This window comes from Mesoplodon bidens, assembly GCF_964165515.1.
Source record: "Mesoplodon bidens genome assembly, chromosome: 5".
Taxonomy (NCBI): Eukaryota; Metazoa; Chordata; class Mammalia; order Artiodactyla; family Ziphiidae; genus Mesoplodon; species Mesoplodon bidens.
This window is the reverse complement of record NC_138161.1, coordinates 58,036,554-58,061,261: the sequence shown is the minus strand read 5'-3', so window position 1 is coordinate 58,061,261 and position 24,708 is coordinate 58,036,554. Positions and strand designations below refer to the sequence as shown.

General features: G+C 37.6%; 1 protein-coding gene across 23 annotated transcripts in view; it reads left to right on the top strand.

Annotated features, from left to right (window-relative positions):
* Nucleotides 1–24,708, top strand: part of LOC308618329 (uncharacterized protein) — a 465,534-nt gene that overhangs the window by 194,186 nt on the left and 246,640 nt on the right. Inside the window, exon 4 of one of the 23 annotated variants that reach the window (XM_081236024.1) lies at nt 981–1,065. The exons of 21 other annotated variants lie outside the window; for them this stretch is intronic. In XM_081236024.1, the coding sequence (XP_081092150.1) occupies nt 981–1,042 (62 nt within the window). In that variant the 3' untranslated portion in view covers nt 1,043–1,065. Of the gene's footprint in view, nt 1–980; nt 1,066–4,263; nt 4,337–24,708 lie in introns of those variants that run through there. One more of the 23 variants, XR_014016001.1, reaches the window with a different exon arrangement.

Genomic DNA, 24,708 nt, shown 5'->3' with positions numbered 1-24,708 from the left:
AAAGGATATACCTGTGGATCAGACAGTAATCCCCCAGGAGGACAGGGTCAGTGTTTCTGTCATGATTATATCTCAAGTGCATAACATGAGGTGCCCTGATAGAAGGCATATTTGCTAAATAATGAAGGGGTGATTCAATGTTCTTTAGGTCCAAAGGAATCCTGTGACATGGTAAAATGAAACATCACATATAGGAGAGCATGTAAGACACCGAAAAATGAAACTAGTTATCACCATTTTCCTTCTGGCGGAAGTAGCCAAGCCTGGGGTTTTGTGAGCACTGACTCAAGGAATAATAAAATGCACTTCAACATTTCTGAGCTCTAATTGTCTCACATATATCACAATAATAATTTCATATCTCTTTAACTTCTAACTACCTAGTTGTTTATGATAATATAATAATAACTAGGATTTAAGGTAAGCACAAGTGTGCTAACCTCAGCTCTTTGTGTATTTTATCTCATTTAAGAGGTACAACAATTCTATGAGGTAGTGATTGCTCAGTCTCATTTTTCAGATGAGAAAATGAGGCTGAGAGAAGATAGGTAACTGACTTCTACAGCTGGCCACATGCTGAGACACAAAAACTGGGCTTGCTTTTAGCCCTTCTGTTATGTTGCCTCCAGGCAGTGGAAAATATATTTGGAAGCCATTTGTTTTTTAGTTTTTGACTTTTTTTTTTTTTTTTTTGCGGTACGCGGGCCTCTCACCGCTGTGGCCTCTCCCGTTGCGGGGCACAGGCTCCGGACGCGCAGGCCCAGCGGCCATGGCCCACAGGCCCAGCCTCTCCGCGGCATGTGGGATCCTCCCAGACCGGGGCACGAACCCGCGTCCCCTGCATCAGCAGGCGGACTCTCAACCACTGCGCCACCAGGGAAGCCCCTAGTTTTTGACTTTTAATATTAAGTAGTTAATATTTTTAAAACACTTGTGATATCCACCTGCTTCAGTAGTTGATACCACCCTCTCTTTTCCAGCCTATCTCTATGGCAGAGAGGGGAAGAACAGTCCTGCCAAGGAGCTAACTGCAAACCAGTGAATCCATTGAAGGCACAAAGGAACACTGCTACTAAGAAAGTCACTGACAGCTATCATTGATTGTCCTCTTCCAGTGATTGCAGAGCTGGGTCTTGCTGACCATATTTGGGCTGCAGCAAGTGCTAAAGAAATCATAACCATTCCTGCAGAACCCCTTGGGTCACACTAGTAGCTTAGGAAAGGTATCAAGCAAACATGCCTTTTACCTCTTGTTTTCAGTTCTTCCAAGGCTACTGGGGCAGCTGCTCCAGTGGTGCACCTGTCTCTCCTTCATCCTTATCACACCTTGCTTCAGTTGCCATGAGGCACTGAGTATCTGGTTCGCTGAAATGGATGGAATATCATTTCAAAATACAACCTCATGCAATATTTATACCCTCTTCTTCTCCCTAGCTCAAAATAGGACTTTAAAATTGCCTACTGCATGTTTTCCAACTTCACCTTGTGAGTTTACCTACCACTTTCCCCACAATATACAATTCCCAGCAGTGCTGTAGCTAGATAAGAGTTTGTCAGGCATGTAGTTCTGAAAACCTGCCCCTCCTCCACTAGCATGGTTCTCTCTATTCCAACTCCAGTCTGCTGAAATGGTCACTTTCCTTCTGAGCTTTCTCTTCCCTGTCTCCCCTGAGGGGATACAGGCATGTTGCTGGGGTGGGGATTTTATCGATAGAATGAAAGCTTTCTCTGAAGGTGATGCTGATGCTTTGCGACTTAGCAGCCAACAGTGCGGCCAAGTTTCAGGTTCCCCCACACATTGCAGGTCTCTGCTTCCAATGCTCAGTGCTGGGTGTGTTTACTAATGATCACCCTGCCCCAACCCTTTCTTAAAAAGTCTTTCCTGCTCATAGTGTAGCTGTAGACCAGGGGTCAGCAAATTATAGCCCGTGGAACAAATCTGGCCCAACACCTACTTTTGTAAATAAACTTTTATTGGAACACAGCTACACCCATTCATATGTATTGCCTGTGACTGCTTCTGTGCTACAACAGCAGAGTTGAGTAGTTTTGACAGAGAATATATGATTCCCAAAACCTAAAATATTGACTATATGGCCTTTTACAGAAAAAAAATGTACCAACTCTTGTGTACGCTACTGCCATGACCCTTATTATGCATTATTTCCATAACCCCAATGGCCAACACTCAGTGTACCAAGAGAACCAATCTGGAAGCTTGTCTCCTCCAATCAGATTCTTTCCCCAAAGAATTTGTGATGATAATAGTCAGGGGTCCATTTGTAAGCAGAATTTAGGAAGTTGATCCATGTCAAGACAAGAATGAAGCCAGTCTGCGGAGCAGAGAGAAAGAGAAAAGTTAGATCTTGCTTCCCTGAGAAAACAAAAATGTTGGAAATAACAGCTGTGTTGGCTCCTACTGACTTTCCTTTTCTTGGTGTTAGTCTCTCACAAGGCCCAGCTGCATATTTTGACCTTGGATTTCAGGAGATAACCTTGTATTCTTCCAATAAATTCCCTTTTCCCTTAAGCTCATTTTGTGACCAAGTCAGTGAGTTTAGGCCTTAGGTATGCTTAGGGTTTGCATTCAACATCCTTTCTTTCATAAAGTTTGCTTCATCTTCCCTTGGCTGCACAATTCTCCTCTTAAACATTTAAATCCAGTCATAGCATATCTGACAACAATATTAATTAGATAGGAAATTGATTCCTGTCGGGGGAAGGAAGGATGCTGATGGGAGAATGGGGTTAGGAAATGATCACTTTGTGATCATTTGGGACTTTCTCAAATTGTATGCAGAAGCGTACAGAACATTTCACTCTCTTTACTTTTGTGCTTTTGTGAGAGTACAGATGGAAAATATTTTTTGTTCCCTTCGAAATAACACAGCCCTTCTTTTTTCAACATAATGTTTTTGGCCTCACTAATCATGTGGTGATTTTTCTTCATTTTAGTACTATTTGGATGTTTTCAAATGTATTCCCAAAAATATCAGGGAAGAGAAAAATCTCTGGGCTTTGGTGAGCTTCCCCAAATATCTAATTTGCATGGTAAACAGCTGAAACATAAAATGATACTTTGGTTAAGGCAGGTAGGTGCGATGTCCTCTTGCCAACCCTCTTTTTTTTGGCATTGATTTTATTAATTGTAACTCTGAAATTGGGGTCTCATGAACTTTTAAAAAATAACATAGCAAACATGCAAATAATAACCAATAAGATTGCTGTTAGGCACAGTCACCAAAATCTCTCTCTTCGGTTATTCATTCTTTAAAAATTGGGTGTTGCAATCTTTTGTTTCTAGATATAGGCAGCCATCTGATGAAGACACAGCCTGAGAAGAAAGTGATAGAGTTTAGGGGACATAGTGCTTATTGATCTCTGGATACTTTCAAACTTTTGTGGGATTTATAGAATTTATAATTTTTCTTTTCTGTGACAGTATATGGCACTGCTCTCCTAGAACACTTTAAATACAATTAATGGTTTACTTAAAAGGTTTTAAGCAATATTTTATGGGTTGTTGGAAACATTAAACTTAATTTCAGAGAAGTCACACTGGCTATATAAGGAAGCATGAGGTTTTTTGAATTTTATTCAATAGAATAATTTTAATGCAATATCCTAATGACTAAAGAAATGATAAAACTCTTGTGCCCATATTATTTAAAATTTTCAAGAAATTTGAGGTTTATTCCATATCACTTAATATATTTCTACAGATTATAAGATGTATGTATTTATTATTTTGTTTGGATTTCTCTTTATTCTTAGTATTTTAGGTAATATTTCAAAGGTGTTTATATACCTTATATTGTATGCTGAATTAATTTTATTTCTTTAACAAGCACAAGTTCTTTCTGTGTGCTAGACACAGTGGTATGTAAGTACTTAAAAAATATAGCTAATTTAATCCCCACAACTATATGGGGTAAGTGCTGTTATCTCTGTACAGGTGGGAAAACTGAGACACAGATTGATTAGAGTAGCTTGGCCAAGGTCATACAGTCAATAAACTAAAAGATCAAGATTTGAGCTAAAATCATCCAACTCCAGAGCTGATGCTTTTAACCACTCTTGTGTATTAAATGTTAGCACTCATTCATTCATTCATTTTGTAGAGAGATACAGATTTTGCTCCTCAGGAAATTACCTCTCATAATATTTGTTCTGTAGAGTCAGACATAGGATCTTTTGAAACATGTCAAAAAAAAAAAAGTACACTTGTGAATCAGTGAGCATTCTTGCTCAGATTCAGCCATCAGACATTTCCAAACACACCACTCTGTCCAGGGCACAGCAAGGAAAGAAACTGGGTGACAAAATCATTGCCAAGGTCAGTGTCAATTCCAAACACAGGGCAATGCCAACTCTATTCTGTTTGGAGGCTAGATTGAGGTTAGGACAAAATGATCAGATGAGCAGTCCTCTGTTCTAAACTACTTCTCTGGGTCTGAAAGGAGATAGATTTACTTCAATCAACCCAATTTTCTTGCGTTATCACCATAGGTTCAAGTTGTCATATGAGTTAAAAGCAAATGTGCTCAAGATCTTAAGGAAAAAGTTTGTTTCTGAGAACTTTCTTTCTTAACCAACAAGAGAAACTGCTTTGTTTCATTAATTTAATTTTTTTCACCATCATAAATTTAAAAGATTATTTGACTTAAATTTGAATTGAGTATACTATTTTGTATTTGCCTTTTCCCAAGAAAAAATGTAGATACTGGAATAATCTCACACTTTCATCTCTTTCTCTCTTCTTCTCCTTCCTTCTTTCCTCCTTCCTTCCCTTTATGTTGAGCTTCTTTCAACATTAGGAATAACAAGGTGATTTAGGTCTTAATGCCTGCCTAAAGGAGCTCAGAGTCTTACAGGAGAGATAGACATTGAAACAAAGAACTGTAAATCAGTGAAATGAGCACCATAATGGGGATATGCCCAGGGTGTATGTCAGAGACAAGCCCCTTAAAACCATGCCAGGAATCCATACTAAAAAAATGACTGTCAAATGCAGAAGCCGGTCAGAGGCAAGAGCAGAGTAGAGAGGGAAACCATCACCAATGCCTGGTATCAGAGAGAACCTGGGAGTGTAGAGGAACAGTACTACTCTCAAGACCCTGAAGTGATCCAAAGAAAGAAACAATTATGAATAAGTGGAGGAAAAATGTCTGGGAGTTTTATTTTAATCCTACTAGACTGAGTCGTGCTGCCACAAGACTCCTTTTAGAGGAGCAGGAGTGATAAGGCTTCCGCACAGAACTTCTGTTTGCTCTACGGATGCTGGATTGCATGGGACACCAAAGGAACACAGAGGAGAGAGTGATTTATTCTACCTCTAAGGACTGAGGGAATGTTGCTGAAAAGATAGTTCACTGCTTGAGATTGGCCTCATAGATTGATAAATAGCAGTTCTCCAGGAAGAGGGTTGGGAAGTAGGGAAGGAAAGAGGGGCAAATTATAGAGACAAAAGAGTGCATGCAAAATTTGAAAAAGACTGTCCTGTCCTGTTCACTATGGTTGGAATATAGAACCTATCTCCGACTGTTGTTTTGATCTGCCTATTCATCCCTCTTTCTCCTACTCCATAGTATCTTGTGATTCTGGTGGGGGCTGTCATTTCCAGCACTCCCCTACTCCCCATGGGGACTCATCAATGACTCAGGCATAGCCAATCAAAATTCCTTTTCCTCTGACCACAGTGAGTCCTGTAGAGATGCGTGGATAGCAGAGTCTGCCTGTTTGGCTTTAAATTCCGGTCCTGCCATTTCTTACCACAGTGATCTTGGGCAAGTACTCTGCCCCTCTATGCTTAAGTGTCTCAACCTCCAAAATGGGGCTGATGATAGGGTTTTTGTGAGGGCCAAATCACTTATATATATATATATATATATATATATATATATATATATATATATATATATATATATATATAATATATGGCCTGGAGAACAGTGCCTGGAACATGGTACACACTCTCCATGGTGGCATTTATTTACTAAGAGTGGAGGAAAATGTGCTTTGCGTTTTTGGTCAAGTGGTTGGAAGAAAGTGAGGTAGGGACTGAGGGTAGACGTTTATTCTACCACATGGAGCAAGTCTGTCTATAGCAGGAGTGAATGTGGCCAGCACCTAGGGAACAACAGAATCAAGATAGCCATTCATCCATCAGTTTATGTGTCGATCTCCTTATTAACATTTATCTATTGTGAGACCAACAAATTCCTTGACTAGTTTGGGTTGGATTCCTGTCACCTGCTACTTAGAGAGACCTGTGTGAGGGTTTATAGGAAGGCTTGGAGAGAGTTGAGGCTGAATAGGATTGGTTGGGGAAGGGCTGCTAATTGAGTTTGGACTTCATCTTTTAAGCTACGGTATAACGTTAAAGCTTTTCAACATGGAATGACACAATCAGAGATGTGATGAAAAAACAAACAGACAAAACTCTGGTCACTGGGTGGAGAATAGAGTGATATATTCAGGCTTTTTCATACCTGTAGCTACACTTGTGCATATTTCAAAATTATGCTATGGAGCTATATTTGGCAGATGATTGCTATAATGAAGAGACTTATGGCCCAAATGACTTTTTTTTTCAGAGATAACAACGATGATTCTGGGTTTGATTCTCTTTAAAAGTAACAGTGGGGCTTCCCTGGTGGCGCAGTGGTTGAGAGTCCGCCTGCCAATGCAGGGGACACGGGTTCGTGCCCCGGTCTGGGAAGATCCCACGTGCCGCAGAGCGGCTGGGCCCGTGAGCCATGGCCGCTAAGCCTACACGTCTGGAGCCTGTGCTCCGCAGTGGGAGAGGCCACAACAGTGAGAGGCCTGCGTACGGCAAAAAAAAAAAAAAAAGTAACAACGATGAAATTAGGAGCACAGAGGGGTAAGGCTTGACTCAAGAAGGAATTGCCTTTTACATGCAAGAGTGTTTAGCATTCTTATGAGAAACATTGAACTTTTACACAATGTTTTGCTATTCAGCTGAGCTGCTTTGGAAGAATTTGGGGGGTTTCAGGTCCTACTTTAATATTGCAATATTCTTCTAATCAAACAGCTCCTCCTCTGTTTTAGTTACTCTTCCAGATGGAGCCTCCTAAAATAGTACTCTGAGAAAGCATATCACTTCCCCACTGAGAGGTTTCAGTGACTCTCTTGTCTATTGAAGAAAATGCAAAATCCTTAGTCTGCCTTTGAAGTTACAATCTGGTTCTTACTGCCATTGGTTAGCAAATATTTTATTGAGTAACTACTGTGTGCCAGGAGTAAGATAGAACATCTCTAATAGAAATATAACAACTCACATATATAATTTTAAATTTTTTAGTAGCCATATTAAAAAAGTAAAAATAATTCGTTAACCTTAATTTAAATAATGCATTTCATTTAATCCAATATATAAAATATCAAAATATAAAGAATATTAAATATTACTAATGATATATTTTACATTCATTTTTAGGAAATCTCAAGTATCAATATATATTTTACACTTACATCACATCTAAATTCAGATGGCAAATTTTCATTGAAAATCCTTAATTGGTATTTAGATTTCATAAGATGTACAGTTGAAAAAGCAGACCCACATATCTACATAGTTCCAAACATACTTAAGAATTTTCAGTAAGTAGGTTGAGTATCAGTTTTTTGTATTTTTTTATTTTTTGCGATACGCGGGCCTCTCACTGTTGCGGCCTCTCCCGTTGCGGAGCGCAGGCTCAGCGGCCATGGCTCACGGGACCAGCTGCTCCGCAGCATGTGGGGTCTTCCCAGAACGGGGCACGAAGTCTCCTGCATTGGCAGGAAGACTCTCAACCACTGCGCCACCAGGGAAGCCCAAGTATCAGTTTTTAGATTTAAATTTTATTTAATTGAAATTAAACACAATTTGAAACTCAGTTCCTTAGTCTCTATAGCCACGTTTCACGATCTACGTGTGTCTCATGGCGGCATGTTAAATAGCACAGTTTCAGAAGCATAGGCCCCACACTCATGAAGTTTACATTAACTCACCTTTTCAGCTCTATCTTCTACTGCTTCCCTACAATGGCAGATGTATTAAACCTGTCTCGAGACCTTTATTCATGCTATTCCAGGTAAGCTTGTTTTGTCCTTCAAAAGATGTACTTCTTCCCAGCTTACCCCTCCCCCCCCATGTCCTCAAGTCCATTCTCTACGTCTGCATCTTTATTCCTGTCCTGCCCCTAGGTTCTTCAGAACCAATTTTTTTTTTTTTTTAAGATTCCATATACATGTGTTAGCATACGGTATTTGTTTTTCTCTTTCTGACTTACTTCACTCTGTATGACAGACTCTAGGTCCATCCACCTCACTACAAATAACTCAATTTTGTTTCTTTTTATGATGAGTAATATTAGATCAGCTCAGTGCTTTGTGACCACCTAGAGGGGTGGAATAGGGAGGATGGGAGGGAGACACAGGAGGGGGGAGATATGGGGATATATGTATATGTATAGCTGATTCACTTTGTTGTAAATCAGAAACTAACACACCACTGTAAAGCAATTATACTCCAATAAAGATGCTAAAAAAAAAAGTACTTCTAACCTATTGAACTCTACTTACCTTCAGAGATTAGCTCAAATGTTAACCCACCTAAGCAAACCCTTCTCAATCTCTAGTCAAGAAGTGTTCTGTATTTTCTAAATATCTTCAGAACTTGGATTGCACCTTTCTTTTGACACTGATATCATACTACCCTGTGGCCTTTGTAGTCAGTAAACCCAGGTTTGATATCTGGTCCTGCCACTCACTGGTTGTATGATTCTGGGTCACTTCCTTCATTTCCCAAAGCCCCTATTTCATCATCTGTAAAATAATACAACAGTATCTACATAATTGGAATGTTGGGGTGAGTTAATGCTGAAAAGTGTTTAGATCGGCACTTAACCTATTAGCAGTATTATTCATAGATATTCCTTGTCTCTATTAAGTATAATCTACAAACAATAATAATAGTAATAATGATAATAATAGCAATGTTAATAAGTTTGTGCTAGTTCCTATTCAACTGCTTTATCATAGTTAATCCTCCAAACAATTATATTATCCTCATTTTACAAATGAGCAAACTGAAGCAGACAGGGATTAAGTAATTTGCCTAAACTAATGTCACTCAACCAGGAAGAGATGCAGTTAGTTTTAAATAATAGAAGAGATGAAATATAGTTTGAATACATTTTATTAATATTTTCTTTCCTGTAGTTTGGAGGTGATGTAGAGGAATTGGCAAAGGATTTGGAATCAGATATATTTGATTTTGAATGCTAACCCTGTCACTGACCAGGAATATGATCTTGGGAAACCCACTTAATTGCTCTGCATCTCAAGTTCTTGCTCTGCAAAATGGAGCTAATAAAACCTAATAGGAAGTATATAATGTAGAGGTTAGGTTCAAAGTGTCTGCTGTTAAATTCAAGTTTCACCTTTGAAATTCCTAGTTTTGCAACATTTAGCAAGTTTCTTAATCCCTATGCTGCAATTTCCTCATCTAAAAAAATGGGAAAATTAATATTATTAAGCTCATAGATTTGTTCTAAGTATTACATGATTCAATCAATATAAACACTCAGAATTATAACTAGATATAGTAAACAGTCAGCAAATATTAGCTATTATTATCATTATTCCAAGGCCGGGCTTGGCATAGATAGAGTACTAAATATGTTTAATTAACTTTCCATTTTCCTCCACTTCTCCTTCCTCCTTATAGTTATATCTTTATATTTGTATCCTTTACAGAATATAATAATAAATTTTGCATATACTGTGTACTCAATAAATATTCAACTGAATAAGTGGACGTCTCAACCACCCTTTTATATTATTTGTATTTTATACAAGTACATCAGTATTATTTTCAGAAAGTGTAAATAATTGCATGTGAAGTAGAGATAGTAAACTAGTTACTAGTACATAGTATTTAATATTTCCCTTGGGCTTGTAGTGATTTTAGTTATGTTTGAGGCATTCTGAATTTCATATGCATGAGACTTCCTATTATTCAGTCAATATGGTCCTCTGTCCAATTCTGATAAACTTAAATTAGAATATCTTTCAAATTCAACCACAGTACTAGACTGTACTGAAAATGAATTCATAAGGGAGGCAAATATTGTCATAAGCAGTGATAAAAAGATTTGAATAATGTAAAATGCTACAGCAGGAACTGTAGAGGTATAATGAATATTATACATATTGTGCTGTATTTCTAGTTCTTAAATATGACCTTCCTCCTGTTCTGAATCTTTTATTGTGCTCCCAGTTTTATTTGTCAATTATTATGATCTGTTCAATCTCTGAGCAGAATCATTCTCCTCATCTTTAAAAACCTGAGTTTCTCTCTCTGCTTCTCATTTGATCTTTATTTGGACTCCAACTTTCTTAAGTTAAAGTTATGTACTTATGTTCATGTCTTGTTCTTGTGCATTGGCAATATGGAAGTTTTTAAAAACTCAGTAATCACTTTTCTGACCATAAACAAAATGTATAGCACTCTACCAGGCATTACAGACCAGGAAGAGGACAGTCCCTGACATTTAGGAACTCATAGTCTAGTGACGGTGACATCACATGTGTATATAAATGTAAAACAAAACCGATGACAGTATATTTTATCATAGTAAAACCAACAAGTTCTTTGGAAGTGTGGGGAGGGAGTAATGGGTTCTACTGGTAATGAATAAGGAGGAGGGCAGACTTCTTAGAGGAATTGAGCTGGGTCTTGCTTACCTAGCTGGTAAGACTTCCACGTAAGAGGCAGGCTGAGGGAGAGTCTTGAGCAAAGACACATAAAATGGGAAGAAAACAGTAGTAGACAGTCAATATGATGAGGTCAATAAGGTGGAGTTAAGTCACAAGTTGGGAAAAAAACAAAACAGAATCCAATTGTGGAAAACATTGTACGATTTATTTTGATGTATTGAGATACCACTGAAGATTTCCAGTTGCCTTGAGATAAAAGTGAATGAATGCTTTTGAAACATTGAAAGTTTTTAGTTTATTCCATAGCAATTTACCTATCCATAATTAAATTAAAATCTATTACTTGGTCCTGCATATCATTTAATTGAAGATATTTGTATATATTTAAAAAACTGAAAATGCAGGTAATTTCAAACCTATGCAGCTTTGATAACTTTCTGTTTTGCTTGATATTTAAATTAAAACTCTGATAAGGAATTTTTTTTAACTGAAGTATAATTGACATACAGCATTATATTAGTTTCAGGTGTACAGTAATGATTTAACATTTGTATACATTGCAAAATGATCAACAAGGTAAGTCTAGCTTTCATTTGTCACCATACAAATTTACAAAAATTTTAATAACATTATTCAACTTAGTAAATCAAATGATTATTTTGAAAATCCAGTTTTTCCCATTTATTATATTATTGTTATTTTTATTGAGAATGTACAGCATTCCTGTATTATGCTAAATGATTATAGTAGTTTCCTATTGCTATATAACAAATTATTACAAACAGTGGCTTCAAAAAGACATTTATTACTTCACAGATCTGTAGGTCCGAAGTCCAGGCACAGAATAGCTGAGTCTTCTGCTTGGGGTCACACAAGGCAGAAATCAAGGTGTCAGCTGACTGCATTTTCATCCAGAGATGAGAGTGCTCTCTCAAATCAGTTCAGATTCTTGGCAGAATACAATTCCTTGTGGTTGTAGGGATGATGTTTCCATTTTCTTGCTGGCTATCAGCAGCGGATCATTCTCATTTCCTAGAGGTCACCCTCAACTCCTAGCCATGTGGCAGGAATTGTTTCTTCTCACAATGAAAGCATATGACCTCTTACTTCTCAGGGAAAACCACTGTGACTTGTAAACTTCAGATCTGTGCATATACACATATATATATAGATGTATATATCATGTGTTTATATATTTATAAAAGTATGATCATGAAATTCATCATAAACATTTTATATGCCAATAAAAACATATTGAATTATTTTTAATGACTAAATAGTATCCTATGATAATGGTTGCACTATAATTTATTTAGTTCTTTTATTATTGTTGGATATCTACTTTGCTTTAAATTTCCAACATTACAAATAAAGCTGGTGTCCACAGATATACTGTACCTATGCCTTGTGTAGTCCTATAGGATAGATTTTAAAGTCTTTAGGTGCCAAATTTACCAGTGCTGGTAGGCACCACTGAAGGTTATGATAACTATCACATTTAAGACAGTCCCTATGTTAGTGTTGAAACAGGTTGCAGTGTAACTCATAATACTTCTAAGCAGTTGTTAATATTGTTAGTAAAATCAATAGTTTGGGACAGTGGCTGAAAGGATAGGTGCAATGCTAGCACGTGTGTGATGGTTAATTTTATGCATCAACTTGACTGCGCCACAGAGTGGTCAGATATTTGGTCAAACAGTATTCTGTGTATATTTGTGAGGGTGTTCCTGGATGTGATTAATATCTGAATCAGTAGGCTGAGTAAAGCAGATTGCTCTCCCTAAAGCGAGTGGGCTTCATTCAATCAGTTGAAGTCCTGAATAGAACAAAAAGACTGAGTAAGAGGGAACTCCTCCTGCCCAACTGCCTTTGAGTTGAGACATCTATCTATCTATCTATCTATCTATCTATCTATCTATCTATGTATCTATGTCTGTCTGTCTGTCTGTATGTATGTATGTATCTATCTATCTATGTATCCATCCTATTAATCTTGTCTCTGCAGAACCCTGATACAATGTGTTTTATTTGTAGGTGGAATAAGTTCTTTTTTTGGCAGTATTAGAGTCTCATAGGCAGATAGAAGCACAGTGTACTACAATCAGTGACCTTTGGTTTTCTTTTCTTAAAAGACAGATGGAAATCTTGTGTTATCTGAACAGATTGGATTCTCAGTTTCCTCATCTGTAAAAAAAAAGGGTTTAGTTGTAAGTTTTAAATGAGATTGTTTCATGGACCATGGTGCATGGTAAGTACTTCATAAAACATTAGTGCTTTTTTCTCCTTCTTCTTAAGAATCTTAAAAAGCAGGCAGATTGACTGTTTCATATGTGCTCAGAAGCTGAGCATCAAGATTCCTTCATTAGAGGCCATGTTCATTTGTGTGCCAGCAGTTCTTGAGAGTGAATTTATACTGCCTACTGTTGCTGAGTTACTTTTTAACAATATCCCATTGGTGAACACATGCGGTGGTACTGAATAACTGCAACAGAAGTAAAGGATGACTCTCTTCAATAAAAAGAGAGTTTTATCGCTGTAAATATGATCTCGCTTAACCCCAACATAAATCACCACAGCATATAAGTACAGGAATGCCAAAGATGCATTAATGCTAACCCTGAAGTGTGGACTCCCCTGGCATTTATGTATAATGTAGGAGCACAGGTCAGATCATTCCTGCTTTTTTTAAATTTAAATGAATGTATATTTTCAAGTTCTGTTCCCCCAAAATAAATTGAATGGAGAATGCTTTATTACATGTTCAGCACATATAGAAAATGACTCTCAATTTGATTGAATTAAAAATACTTTGCTATGTCTTAAAAAATAAGAAATGCAGCATTTTTATTAAAAGAGTAAAAAACATTTGAGTAACTTAGAATTCCATTTGTTAACCTAAAGTTCTGGAAAAGCTAATTTCTAGGTGCTCTGCATCTTTAGAATTTTAATTTGATATTGATTTGAATATAGGTTTATTTAAATTGGTCCTTGCCTTTTAACTATTAACCCTTGTTAGAAATGTCAAATATTGTGCTTGTAGCACTAATAATGCCTTTTTTTTTGAATGATCCATTTCAACTGTATAATTGCCAAATAAATGGCCTTTTGCTTGTTGACATGTACTCAGTGATTGGTTGTCCATGAAATGTTGACATTTGCTTCACTTGTTTATCTCTTCAATCATCAGTCAAGCATTTTCTCCTTTCCTTGGGGAGTTGGCAATATGATACAACATTGAGTAGTAAGTCAAAAAGGTTTTCAGTCTCCATACTTTTTCATCCATTTTCTGGTTGTTACAATCTAGATTGGTCTTGCTTCAGTTCTACATAAGGCTCCCAATATTTGTTCCAATAAAGTGTCTTCACTTTATCTGTTGTAGATGTTAAGGTCTGTTGACAAGAAGAAAGCATTGTATAGTGGAAAGAGCATGGATTTGATTTAAAGACAATCCTGGATTCAATGTCTGAGCCCCACTGCTTCATGGCTGTATTACCTAGGGCAAATTATTTACACTTTTAAACCATGTGCTTCTTCAACTATAAAATGGACTATAATGTGTCCTGTGCTGATTGACGACTATGAAAAGAGTATCTATCTATCTATCTATCTATCTATCTATCTATCTATCTATCTATCTGTCATCTATTGAAGTGTGGTACCTGATAGTGTGTAAGCATTTGACTCAAACTAGGGGCAAATTGCCAAAGGCTTTGGCTAGTCTCAGTGATTTTTGAACATCTCAGAAGAGTCTGATCTAAAGGAGGATCTATTGCCCAAATGTTGTTTGAGAAGGAGAAGGTAAAACAGAGAGATCTAGAAGTAGCTAATGTCATCAGTATTTCATTTTTTCCAAGAATGACCAAGTCCAGTGTAGACATGCTTTCTTCCCAGACTTCTTCCCTTCCTCACCTTCTCTTTCCCACAGACAACCATCTTGAAAACTTAAGGCTTTTCTTGACTCCCATCCTCTCAGCTCTATCCTATATTAAATTTTAAGGGGCTGCTAACAAAATGTACTTTGCTAATCTCTAGTCTTTCCAAAATAATGTATATAGAAGCCCATTTTTCTTTAATGTAACTATTGATATGGTTGTATTTAGGTCTGCCATCTTCCTATTTATTTATTTTTTATTTGTCTCATGTCTTTTTGGTTCCTCTATTCTTCCTTTCTTGCACTTTTTATATTAAAAAACCTTTTTAGTATATATTTTAGTTTCTCTTTTGAATCTGTTGCTATATACGTTTTCATTATTTATTATTGATTTCTCTAAGGATTATAATATGTATCTTTAACTCATTGCAGTCTTCTAAGATTTAATGCTGTAGGCTCTGGGTAAGATGGAATAAACACATGTCAACCTTCCTCTCCTATTGCAACTATGAAAACTTGAGAAACTATAGACGGCGTTCCCTGAAAAGAACTCTGAAATGTAAATGTTGGCATAAAAATTGGGGAAGAATACCAGATTCTGAAGTACCACTGAACTGGTAGAGAGTTTACCAATTTTTACTTCCAGTATCCCCCAGCCTAAACTCAAGAGCAATCTGAAACCCTGACATGGGCAATGTGGGACATACAGAAAGAGATCCAGGAGAAATCCTCCAGTTCTGGCTTGAGGAGTAAAACTGGGAAATTTTAAAGCTCAGAAATAGTGGGGAAAATACCCCAGTGTCTCAGTCCTTTTGGGCTGCTGTAACAAAAATAGCATTAGACTGGGTAACATATAAACAACAAAAATTTATTTTTCACAGTTGTGGAGGCTGAGAAGTCCAAGATCAAGGCACCAGTAGATTCGGTGTCTGATGAAGGCCCTCTTTCAGGCTGCAGACTGCTGGCTTCTCTCTCTGTCCTCACATGGTGGAAGGGGTAAGGGATCTCTCTCTAGGGTCTCTTTTAAGGGCACTAATCACATTCATGAGGGCTCTGCCCTGATGACCAAGTCACCTCCCCAAAGCCTCATCTCCTAATACCATCACGTTGGAGGTTAAGATTTCAACATACGAATTCTGGAGGGCACACAAACATTCAGCCCATAGCATCCAGTTTTTTTCCTTTCCCTTTACCTTATTCTCAAATCCTCAGGACCTGGCTATTGTGCAATGAGGGCATTGGCATGCCAGGAAGAGCAGATTCCTCTCCTTTTAGTGCAGCTGTGGCTATGAGGGCATGGCCAAAGCCTGTTGGTTTTCACTTTTCTCTCTCTCTGGTCTCCCTCTACATGGGCCAGGATGTAGTACAATTATAGAAGTGGGCAGTTTCTGGCCAGGAGATGTAAAAGAGGAGGCACAGGGGATCAGAAACTGCTGCAGAAGTCTCAGAAAGGGGGAAGCATGAAAAAAATGTACTCCTGGGCTCATCCTTGACCTGTACTTACTGGAGTCTGATCTTTATTAGCATAGTAATGGCTTTGAGAACTAAGATAAAGACATATAGATATATATATTTTTTAATTGGAGAAATAAGATATAGACCACCACTGAGTAGCTAACATGTAGGACAAATTCAAAGTCTGCAAATAGGGCCGCCAGATTTAGCAAATAAAAATACAGGATGCCAGTTGAATTTGAATTTCAGATAAACTCTATATACATACACACATACACACACATATATATATAAATAAATTCAGATAAAAATATAAATATTTTAGTACATGTATATCTCATGCAATATTTGATGTACTGTATTTTATCTGGTAGCCCTAACTACAAAGGCATTGATAACTGAACTAACTTTGAAATCATAGGCCACAGAAGATGGATTGGAACCTGTGGGATGAAACTAACCAAGTCATGTGCCTGCTAAAACAAATATATCAATATTCTCCATAGGGTTTAAACAAGATATAAATTCTCATAAGGAAATATTCAAAATATCCAGAATTCAATGGAAATTATTCTCCATACAAAGAATAAGGAAAAAATATCAACTTTCATGGGAAAAGATGATTAACAGATGCCAATGGCTAGATAAGAATTACCTGACAAAGACTTTAAAAGCAGCTATCATAAAAGTTAAAACTGAAAGAGTAACAAGGAAATACATAACATAAAGAAATGAAAATTTTGAACTGAAAAATATAAAAACTGGAAAAAACTTAGAACATCAGGAATAAAGGAAGAGAAATAAAATTAGTAAATACAGTAGAGAAATCTTCTTTGAATTCTTTAAAATATACTTGGCATTTGAAAGCAAAAAGGATAATATTTTCTGATGGGAATTTAAATGTTTATAGTTGTAATATATATGACAACTATAACATAAAGAAGGAAAAATAATAGCACCTGTATAACAATATGATTTCTACATTATAACTTAAATGGCAAAATATGATCCTAAATAGAGTGTGAACAGTCAAGTATGTATTTTATAATTACTAGAAAAACCACTAAAAAAAATAAAGATATATAGTCAAAATCACAGTAGACAAAACAGAATACTAAAGGTTGGTATTGAATTAGTTGCAGTAAAATAAATATATATATATAATTAGGCTATAGAATTCTATATTGATATTCTCTAAAACATCAATATAGTTTTATACCAAAAATACAGAATAATAATTTTTGCTTTTAACTATCATATGACTTTTAAAGAAATTAAGGGAAGACAAGAAAAAATATATGTATACGCATAGTCTTTTGTACTTACCATGGAAGAGGATAAGATCATATGGTGTGCACCAAACCAGAAGAGAGAAATCAAAGAGCTTCTCAGAGGAGGTGAAAAGTCAAGGAAGTATGATCATGCATTTTGGTGAAGTTTCAATTAGCTTTGTATGGATAGGACAAAGGTGGTCAGTCAGGAGTGAGGGGAAGTAGATGAGAGAAACGGACAGGAGCTAGATAATGAAGGACTTTGTGGAATTTTCCTGTCTCTTTCCTCTGGTAAGCTTTTTTGTTGTTGTTGTTGTTGTTTGTTTGTTTTTTGCGGTACGCGGGTGTCTCACTGTTGTGGCCTCTCCCGTTGCAGAGCACAGGCTCCGGACGCGCAGGCCCAGCGGCCATGGCTCACGGGCCCAGCCGCTCCGCGGCACGTGGGATCTTCCCGTACGGGTCACGAACCCGTGTCCCCTGCATCGGCAGGCGGACTCTCAACCACTGCGCCACCAGGGAAGCCCTGGTAAGCTTTTTCATGTAAAGTTTCCATGAAATATAATAACTGTGTCAGTTTTGCTCAGTGTTATCATAGTGCCTGGCACATTGACTGAATGAGTACATGAAATGAGTGTTCTGAATGAGGATACGTCTCCCATTCTGACCTTAAAACCACATCCTCACCATGAATCTGTACAGCTTTTTCCATTTCTCACAATCCCTTGCCCCCTATATCCATAGTCAAAAAAACACGTACTTCTGAGATCTGCAGTCTCAGTGCTCCTACTCCAGTGGGGAGGGGTCTCTGTATGTGGCCAGGTATGCTCTTGGGAGCAATGTATGTGGCTACCATTTTTAGAGCTCCTGCTGGGATTTGGGATTTGATAACTTTGGGGATCGGATTGATCAGGCCGATACTCCCATTTTCCTGTAAAGTGGCTAAGCTCAAATGGTCTCTTCATCTGCCTCCAGATATGTACACGAACACACACAGACACACACACACGCTTTATTTTGACCAGCTTTTTAAACTTTAGAGCAGCTGATCTGGAAGAGAGAGAGAAAGGCAGAAAAAGAGAGTCTGAGAAAAGAAGAGTCAGAGAGAGAGAACAATTTTAAACACATTTCTAAAATAATTTTTTTTTACAAATCTTTCTTCTATCATGGTTGGCTATGACATACAAGTTCTAGAAAACTCCATAAAATCTTGTGCCTGTGCTTGATCAGGCAGCAGTATTTTTCAGGAAGGCTAATTGTGTGGAGCAAAAGGTCCTGCACTCTGCCAGGGTCTACTTAATTATCAGTGACTAGTGTTAAAAGTATTAATTGAGACTTGAAGAGTCTCAAGTTAGTTTGGGATGTGATTTCCTGAAATCTTGAGAATATCTTGTTTGAATGATTTCTGAATGTTTAAATTAATTAATTTGTTATTTTTTTCTAAGGTCATTTTATTTTCTAAAATGAGATTTTGATTTAGATTTTCCTCCTGTCTTTGGTCTCCAGAAACCTAAATAAGTCCTATACAACAAAAAGCCCAGGTTTGAAGAATGTTATAAAGCCTGGTTTTAGAGTAATGTGGTCCTAGTTCATTTAGAAATTAGATATCTTCAGTTGGGAATGCAGGGCTCATGTTACCATTTTTACCTCCGCTACCTGATATATAATAACAAAACTGAAGAAACAGGGAAACACTAAGGCAATTTCCTTTGAATTGTAGGATTAAAAATAATTGAGAAAATCTAACAAAATCAGTTCCTTTAAGTGCAGTTTATTGCAATTTTAATATTTTATGGTTGCGTTTTAACTTTTATCTCATAAATTAAAGATTAACAGTCATGCCTAAACTGGAATATATTTTATCCACTTACAAAAATGCATTGACTAACGCTAATTAAATTTGTTTAATCAAGCTTAACAATGCTACATGCTGTTACTCATCAGAAAGTAAGTACCATACACATTTCCCAAAGTGCTCAAGTTAGAACACCACAGATTTTTTTCTATTGGGGTATCCAAGGGTTCAGCCATCTGTTATTTACTCTATTTTTTAATAAAAAGTTATTATTCATCTTTATTGCTAATCATTTGCCTTGCAAACAAAAAACATTTTATGATTATTATTATCATTTTAACTCCACCACAGCCAAGGAGACACAAAAGAAAATGGTTTGTACTCAATTGCACCACGTTAATGTTTGCAAATGGTTTAGCTTCAGTGGCAGGAAGATGTAGGTATTATAAAGGTAACACCTAATATCAAATTATACACAGTAGCATTTAATCACCTTGCCCTAATGCCTTCAGCAGAACAAGGTTTTCCCCAATAAAGTAGGAAAATGTGATCACTCTTAACACCCTGAAGGACACAACAGTGGCTGTGTCATTCTTTATTGTGTATTGCTTTTGTTCATAGCTAATCACATTTAGACTGTTTTAATCCAGATCCTGCAGATATACAGTAAATCATACTGATAGAGAAAGACTAAAACCTGTTGATGAAATTGCCTTCAAGCTGCACTGAGCACAAATAAAACCCATGGATTGAGATAGGTGGGGTCAACTTCAGAATGGAGGGAGGTGAATAAAGTTCTGTGTGAAGAGAAGTTACATGTTAAAGACACTTAGTGGGAAATTGCTGTGCAGTGTCTCCAATGATAATCTCCAGTACCTTGGTGGAAGGTGTGAAGCAACTGACTCCAGGGTGACATTTTAAGGTGGTATCCAGGAAGGTTCATAATGCTGGCAAAGAAGGACATTGTAACAGAAACTCAAGCATTAAGGGATTAGAAAGAAAGATAATAATAATGCCCAACACGTATTCAGTGTTAACTGTATACCAGACATTATGTTAGGTGCTTGATATGTCATTTTATCTTTGCACGGACCCTCTGAGGTAACTATTTTCATACGATTTTTTCGGGTAAGGGCACAGGCTGAGAGGAGTTAAATAACTTCTCCACAGTCACCCAGTATTGACATTTGTAGCCTGCAAGTCTGAGGCTGTGTTCTTATTCACTTTGTTATTCAAGTGAGCTAATAAGGAAAGCAAGTCATCAGCCAGCATTTTCGAAGATTATTGGAGGAAAACAGCATGTTCCATAGAAGATACTTAATGACTCTGCTTCTGGAAACTGCAAAAGTTAAGATTAGTTTAGTAATCTCAGTAAATGTAATACAGAGACTAGGGCAAACATGGAATAATCTGGACTTCTGAAAATGAACACATGTTACAATAAGTGTAATCTATTTTGCCAAGGCCATGGAGCCAGTAACTCCCCAGTTTTAGGGGTAGAACTGCAGTTTTAGGAGTAGCATTTGATATTTGGAATAGTAAAAGCCATGTAAGTTGCTCTCATGCATAAGTGCTGTTTAATGAATTTTATTTCTCGGAATATGCTACCAACAATGAGTACAATAATGTGGGGAGGAGGGTGGGAGAGAAGAGACTGCCTCCTGTGCTTTTCTTTAATGTGTTGGCATCATAAGAGAGATATCAAAATGCATATAACCGTTTCCCTGACCTTGGGGAGCTGATAACTAGCTAGAGAGATAGGAGGTGTACAGGTTGTAAAATAAAACAAGTGTAACATAAAGATGTCAGTCATCCCCAAACCTTACTCAGGGTAACTTTCAGGTCTTGCTTCACTTTTCAAAAAATCACTCTCCTGGAGTTTTAGCTGTTAACAGCAGGATTTAGATCATCTTCCATTTCTTAGACAGTTCATTTTGAGTTCCTGATGCCAGAAAGGCTGCTTTTAATTAATTATTTTTGCTATTATTCTGGTCTAAGTTTTTTTTTTTTTTCTTTTTCTTCTTTCAGCTCTCTGGGAAACAGAGAGCTGCAGAGTGGGTCATTCTCAGCACAGCAGTGTCCATGTTTAGGAACGTTAATTGTCATTGTTTCCCTTGTTTGGCATTGAACCCACAACAACTTAAAAGTAGTTTGGGTCCTGGGTCTCCCTTTTGAGTGGCTGAGCATCTAGTGGGATATGGAATTGGAGAGAACTCCCCACCCTCTGCCTTCTTCTAGTGAGCCTGCTAGAACCTTCCTCTACTACACATCTAGTTGAAGTCCTGGACTGGATTTTGGGAAACGCCTTTCTTCCTTTTTGGTCAAGCTAGCATGATGGCTAAGAGCTTGGGCTCAGGAGTCAGCCTGCCTGGATGTGAATTCAGTCTCCATCATTATTACCTGTGTCATGCTGGGAAATATCCTGCCTGTGATTCAACATCTTGGACCACCAAATAAAGGCATTTGTTTCTCCTCCTAGGGTTACTGTAAGCATTAAATGAGGTAATTTACATAAACCAACTAGCGAAAGTCATGTAAACGTTCTATAGAAATTATTTGTCAGAGCTGATATTATTATTATTATTATAGGATATATTGCTACATGGATATGAGAGCTGATAAGTCAAAATGTACATAGAACTTAAACTGCAATTCTGAACTTTAAGTAGGATTCTTCTTGGCATCTACTTACTACCCTGTGGAGCTAATCCAAGGCAACAATCCCGCCACGCCCCCCATAACAAAAAACCCCTCAATATTAATTGATGCTTCTTTGCAGGTAAACATATTAATTTTCTCCTATATTTACTTTCATGGTTCATAGGACATTAATAGTAAGAAAAACTCTTTTCATGCACAGCAAACACAGACCAAATCCAGTTAAGACAGGAAAAAAGCCTTCAATATTTTCTCTTTAGAAACATAGCTGCTAGAAATAAAAAGGCTTTTTCTTATTAACGACGAATACCTAAAACCATAAGGACATGTAAAAATACAAACATTTCCCCCAGAATCCTTACCCTCAGTTCTTTAAAAAATGATATTTGGGGCTTCCCTGGTGGCGCAGTGGTTGAGAGTCCGCCTGCCGATGCAGGGGACACGGGTTTGTGCCCTGGTCCGGGAAGATCCCACATGCCGCGGAGCGTCTGGGCCCGTGAGCCATGGCCGTTGAGCTTGCGCATCCGGAGCCTGTGCTCCGCAACGGGAGAGGCCACAACAGTGAGAGGCCCGAGTACCGCAAATGAAAGAGAGAGAGAGAGAGAGAGAGGAAGGAAGGAAGGAAGGAAGAAAGAAAGAAAGAAAGAAAGAAAAGGAAGAAAAGAAAGATATTTGTGCCCAGAGAAGCAGCATTACCGGAAGGCAACATTTGTAGAAGTGATGTCAGCCAGCCCAGCTGTCATTAATACCTATCATATCATCTGGGCATTCACTTTCCTGAGAGCACCTGGAAGTGAGGAAAATTACAATTACATAAATATAATTAATTATATATTTTAAAATGTGCGTATACCTATATGTATTTGAGCCCTCTGATGTTGTTTGGCATAAATTGTAGTTCAAAACTCAGACTTCTGAAGCCCCAGGCAACTAAGGTTTATGTGGATTAAAACTAAGTTACACAGGATGAGTAACAATGCAAATAGAATTTTCCCAGAGTCCACTTTTTATCACATGGTGGCATTTGTACATGGTGATCTTTAAGTTATGGCAAAAAGGCAGAATGGAGGCCGTTATAAACAGGGAGCTGAGGCCAAAGCAAGGACTGCCCAGCTTGGTTTCTAGATTGTGCTCTGGATACTTCTGATCTGGATTTCCACCTATTTCCAGGTGGCCTCTGATGCTATTCCCAAATAATTTGTGTCCCTCTTCTAGCTTATTCTTTTGATCTTGCTTTTTCTGGCACCATGATTGACACTATCTTTACTACATTCCATTGGTATTGGAGGTTTTTTACGCTTGATCTATTGGTGTTTGCTCTTTCTACAACCTTGGGCCCCTCCGAGTCACTTACCAGAAACGTGTAACATCTCTATTGACAGTAACTGCCAACATGGAACCTGAGGCCTAGGACATTTTGTCCTCCTGAGAAGGAATAGGGATATGAAAGTGGAGCACCATAGAATAATTATTTGAATGAGATTAAAAGAGATAATGCATATAAAACATTACCACCGAGCCAGGCACATGGAAAGACTTCATGCCCCATTCCATGTGAAAGGGGCGTGAAAAGTTTTAGAACAGCACATTTGGTTGTTTTCTGCCATAATGGCATAGTAGGTTTGTGAAATGGCAAATGTAAGTGAGAGCTGCTAATATAGGTTTGCCCCAGCGGAAGCACTGTTGCTTAATTCCTTTTGGAGAGTATTAAATTATACCATATAGTCTGCTTTCTACTTCACCTTCCTGTGAAGTCAGTTCTTTTTTGTCCTTATAGACTTACATATATTTGCTTTTTAATCATTGAAGCTGGACTAAAAAGACAGTGGAATTTACTTGCCTATTTCAATGGACTGAATACCTGTGTCCCCCTCCAAATTCATATGTTGAAATCCTAACCCCCAGTATGATAGTGTTAGTACATGGGGTCTTGGAGGTAATTAGGTCATGAGGGTGGAGCCTTCATGAATGGGATTTAGTGCCCTTTTAAAAGAGACAGAGGAGCTTGTGCTCTCTCTCTCTCTGCTCTTTGTCATGTCATGTGAGGATACAGCCAGAAGATGGCCATCTGCAAACCAGGAAGCAGGACCTCACCAGACACTGGATCTGCCGATGCCTTCATCTTGGACTTCCCAGCTTCCAGAAGTGAGGAATAAATGTTTTTTAAGCCACCCAGTCCATTGTATTCTGTTACAGCAGCCTGAACTGATTAAGACACCTATTTTTATTCTGCAGCATGCTTCTCAAATTTGAGTATGCATATGAATCACCCTGTGGTCTTGTTAAAATGCAGATTCTGATTCAATAGATCATTGGGGACAGGGCCTGAGTTTCTGCATCTCTAACAAGGCGCCTCCCTTGTCCACAAGATGCTGCTGATGTGTGGATTGCACTCTGAGTTGCAAAGTTCTAGAAGATCCTAAACCATTCTGGTAAATGAAAAGTGGGAGAAATGAGATACAAATATCCCTGCTATGTTGAGAAATTAAAACATAGATGTGACAAATGGCTTTGAGTAGCTAATCTTTAATTCAGGAAGTAGAAGTAGTAAGGTTCCAAGAGTACAAAATATCTCTATATATAAAGAAAAAAGAGTGAATGTTCTTTGTCCTATTTCTTTAGAGTCAGGTTTGAATACTTTTGAGAAAGGCATCTAAAGTATATTCTAAATTCAGATGAAGCCAGACGTCATTTCTTTAAGCATCATTTTAGGACTTAGATGATACTCATATAATAGTATTGCTCATATTAACTTTGGGAGAAGAAACAAAATGAAACCATTAATAGTGAGCCACTCCCAGTATCACAGGAACTACTTACACATAAACCCCAGAAGTTATAACACTCACTGAAATGGAGACTGATAAACTGCTCTTTACAGGTAGTTCTGAGAAGAATAAACAGGTTGCACATGGGCCTTGTAAAGCAAGTAAAAA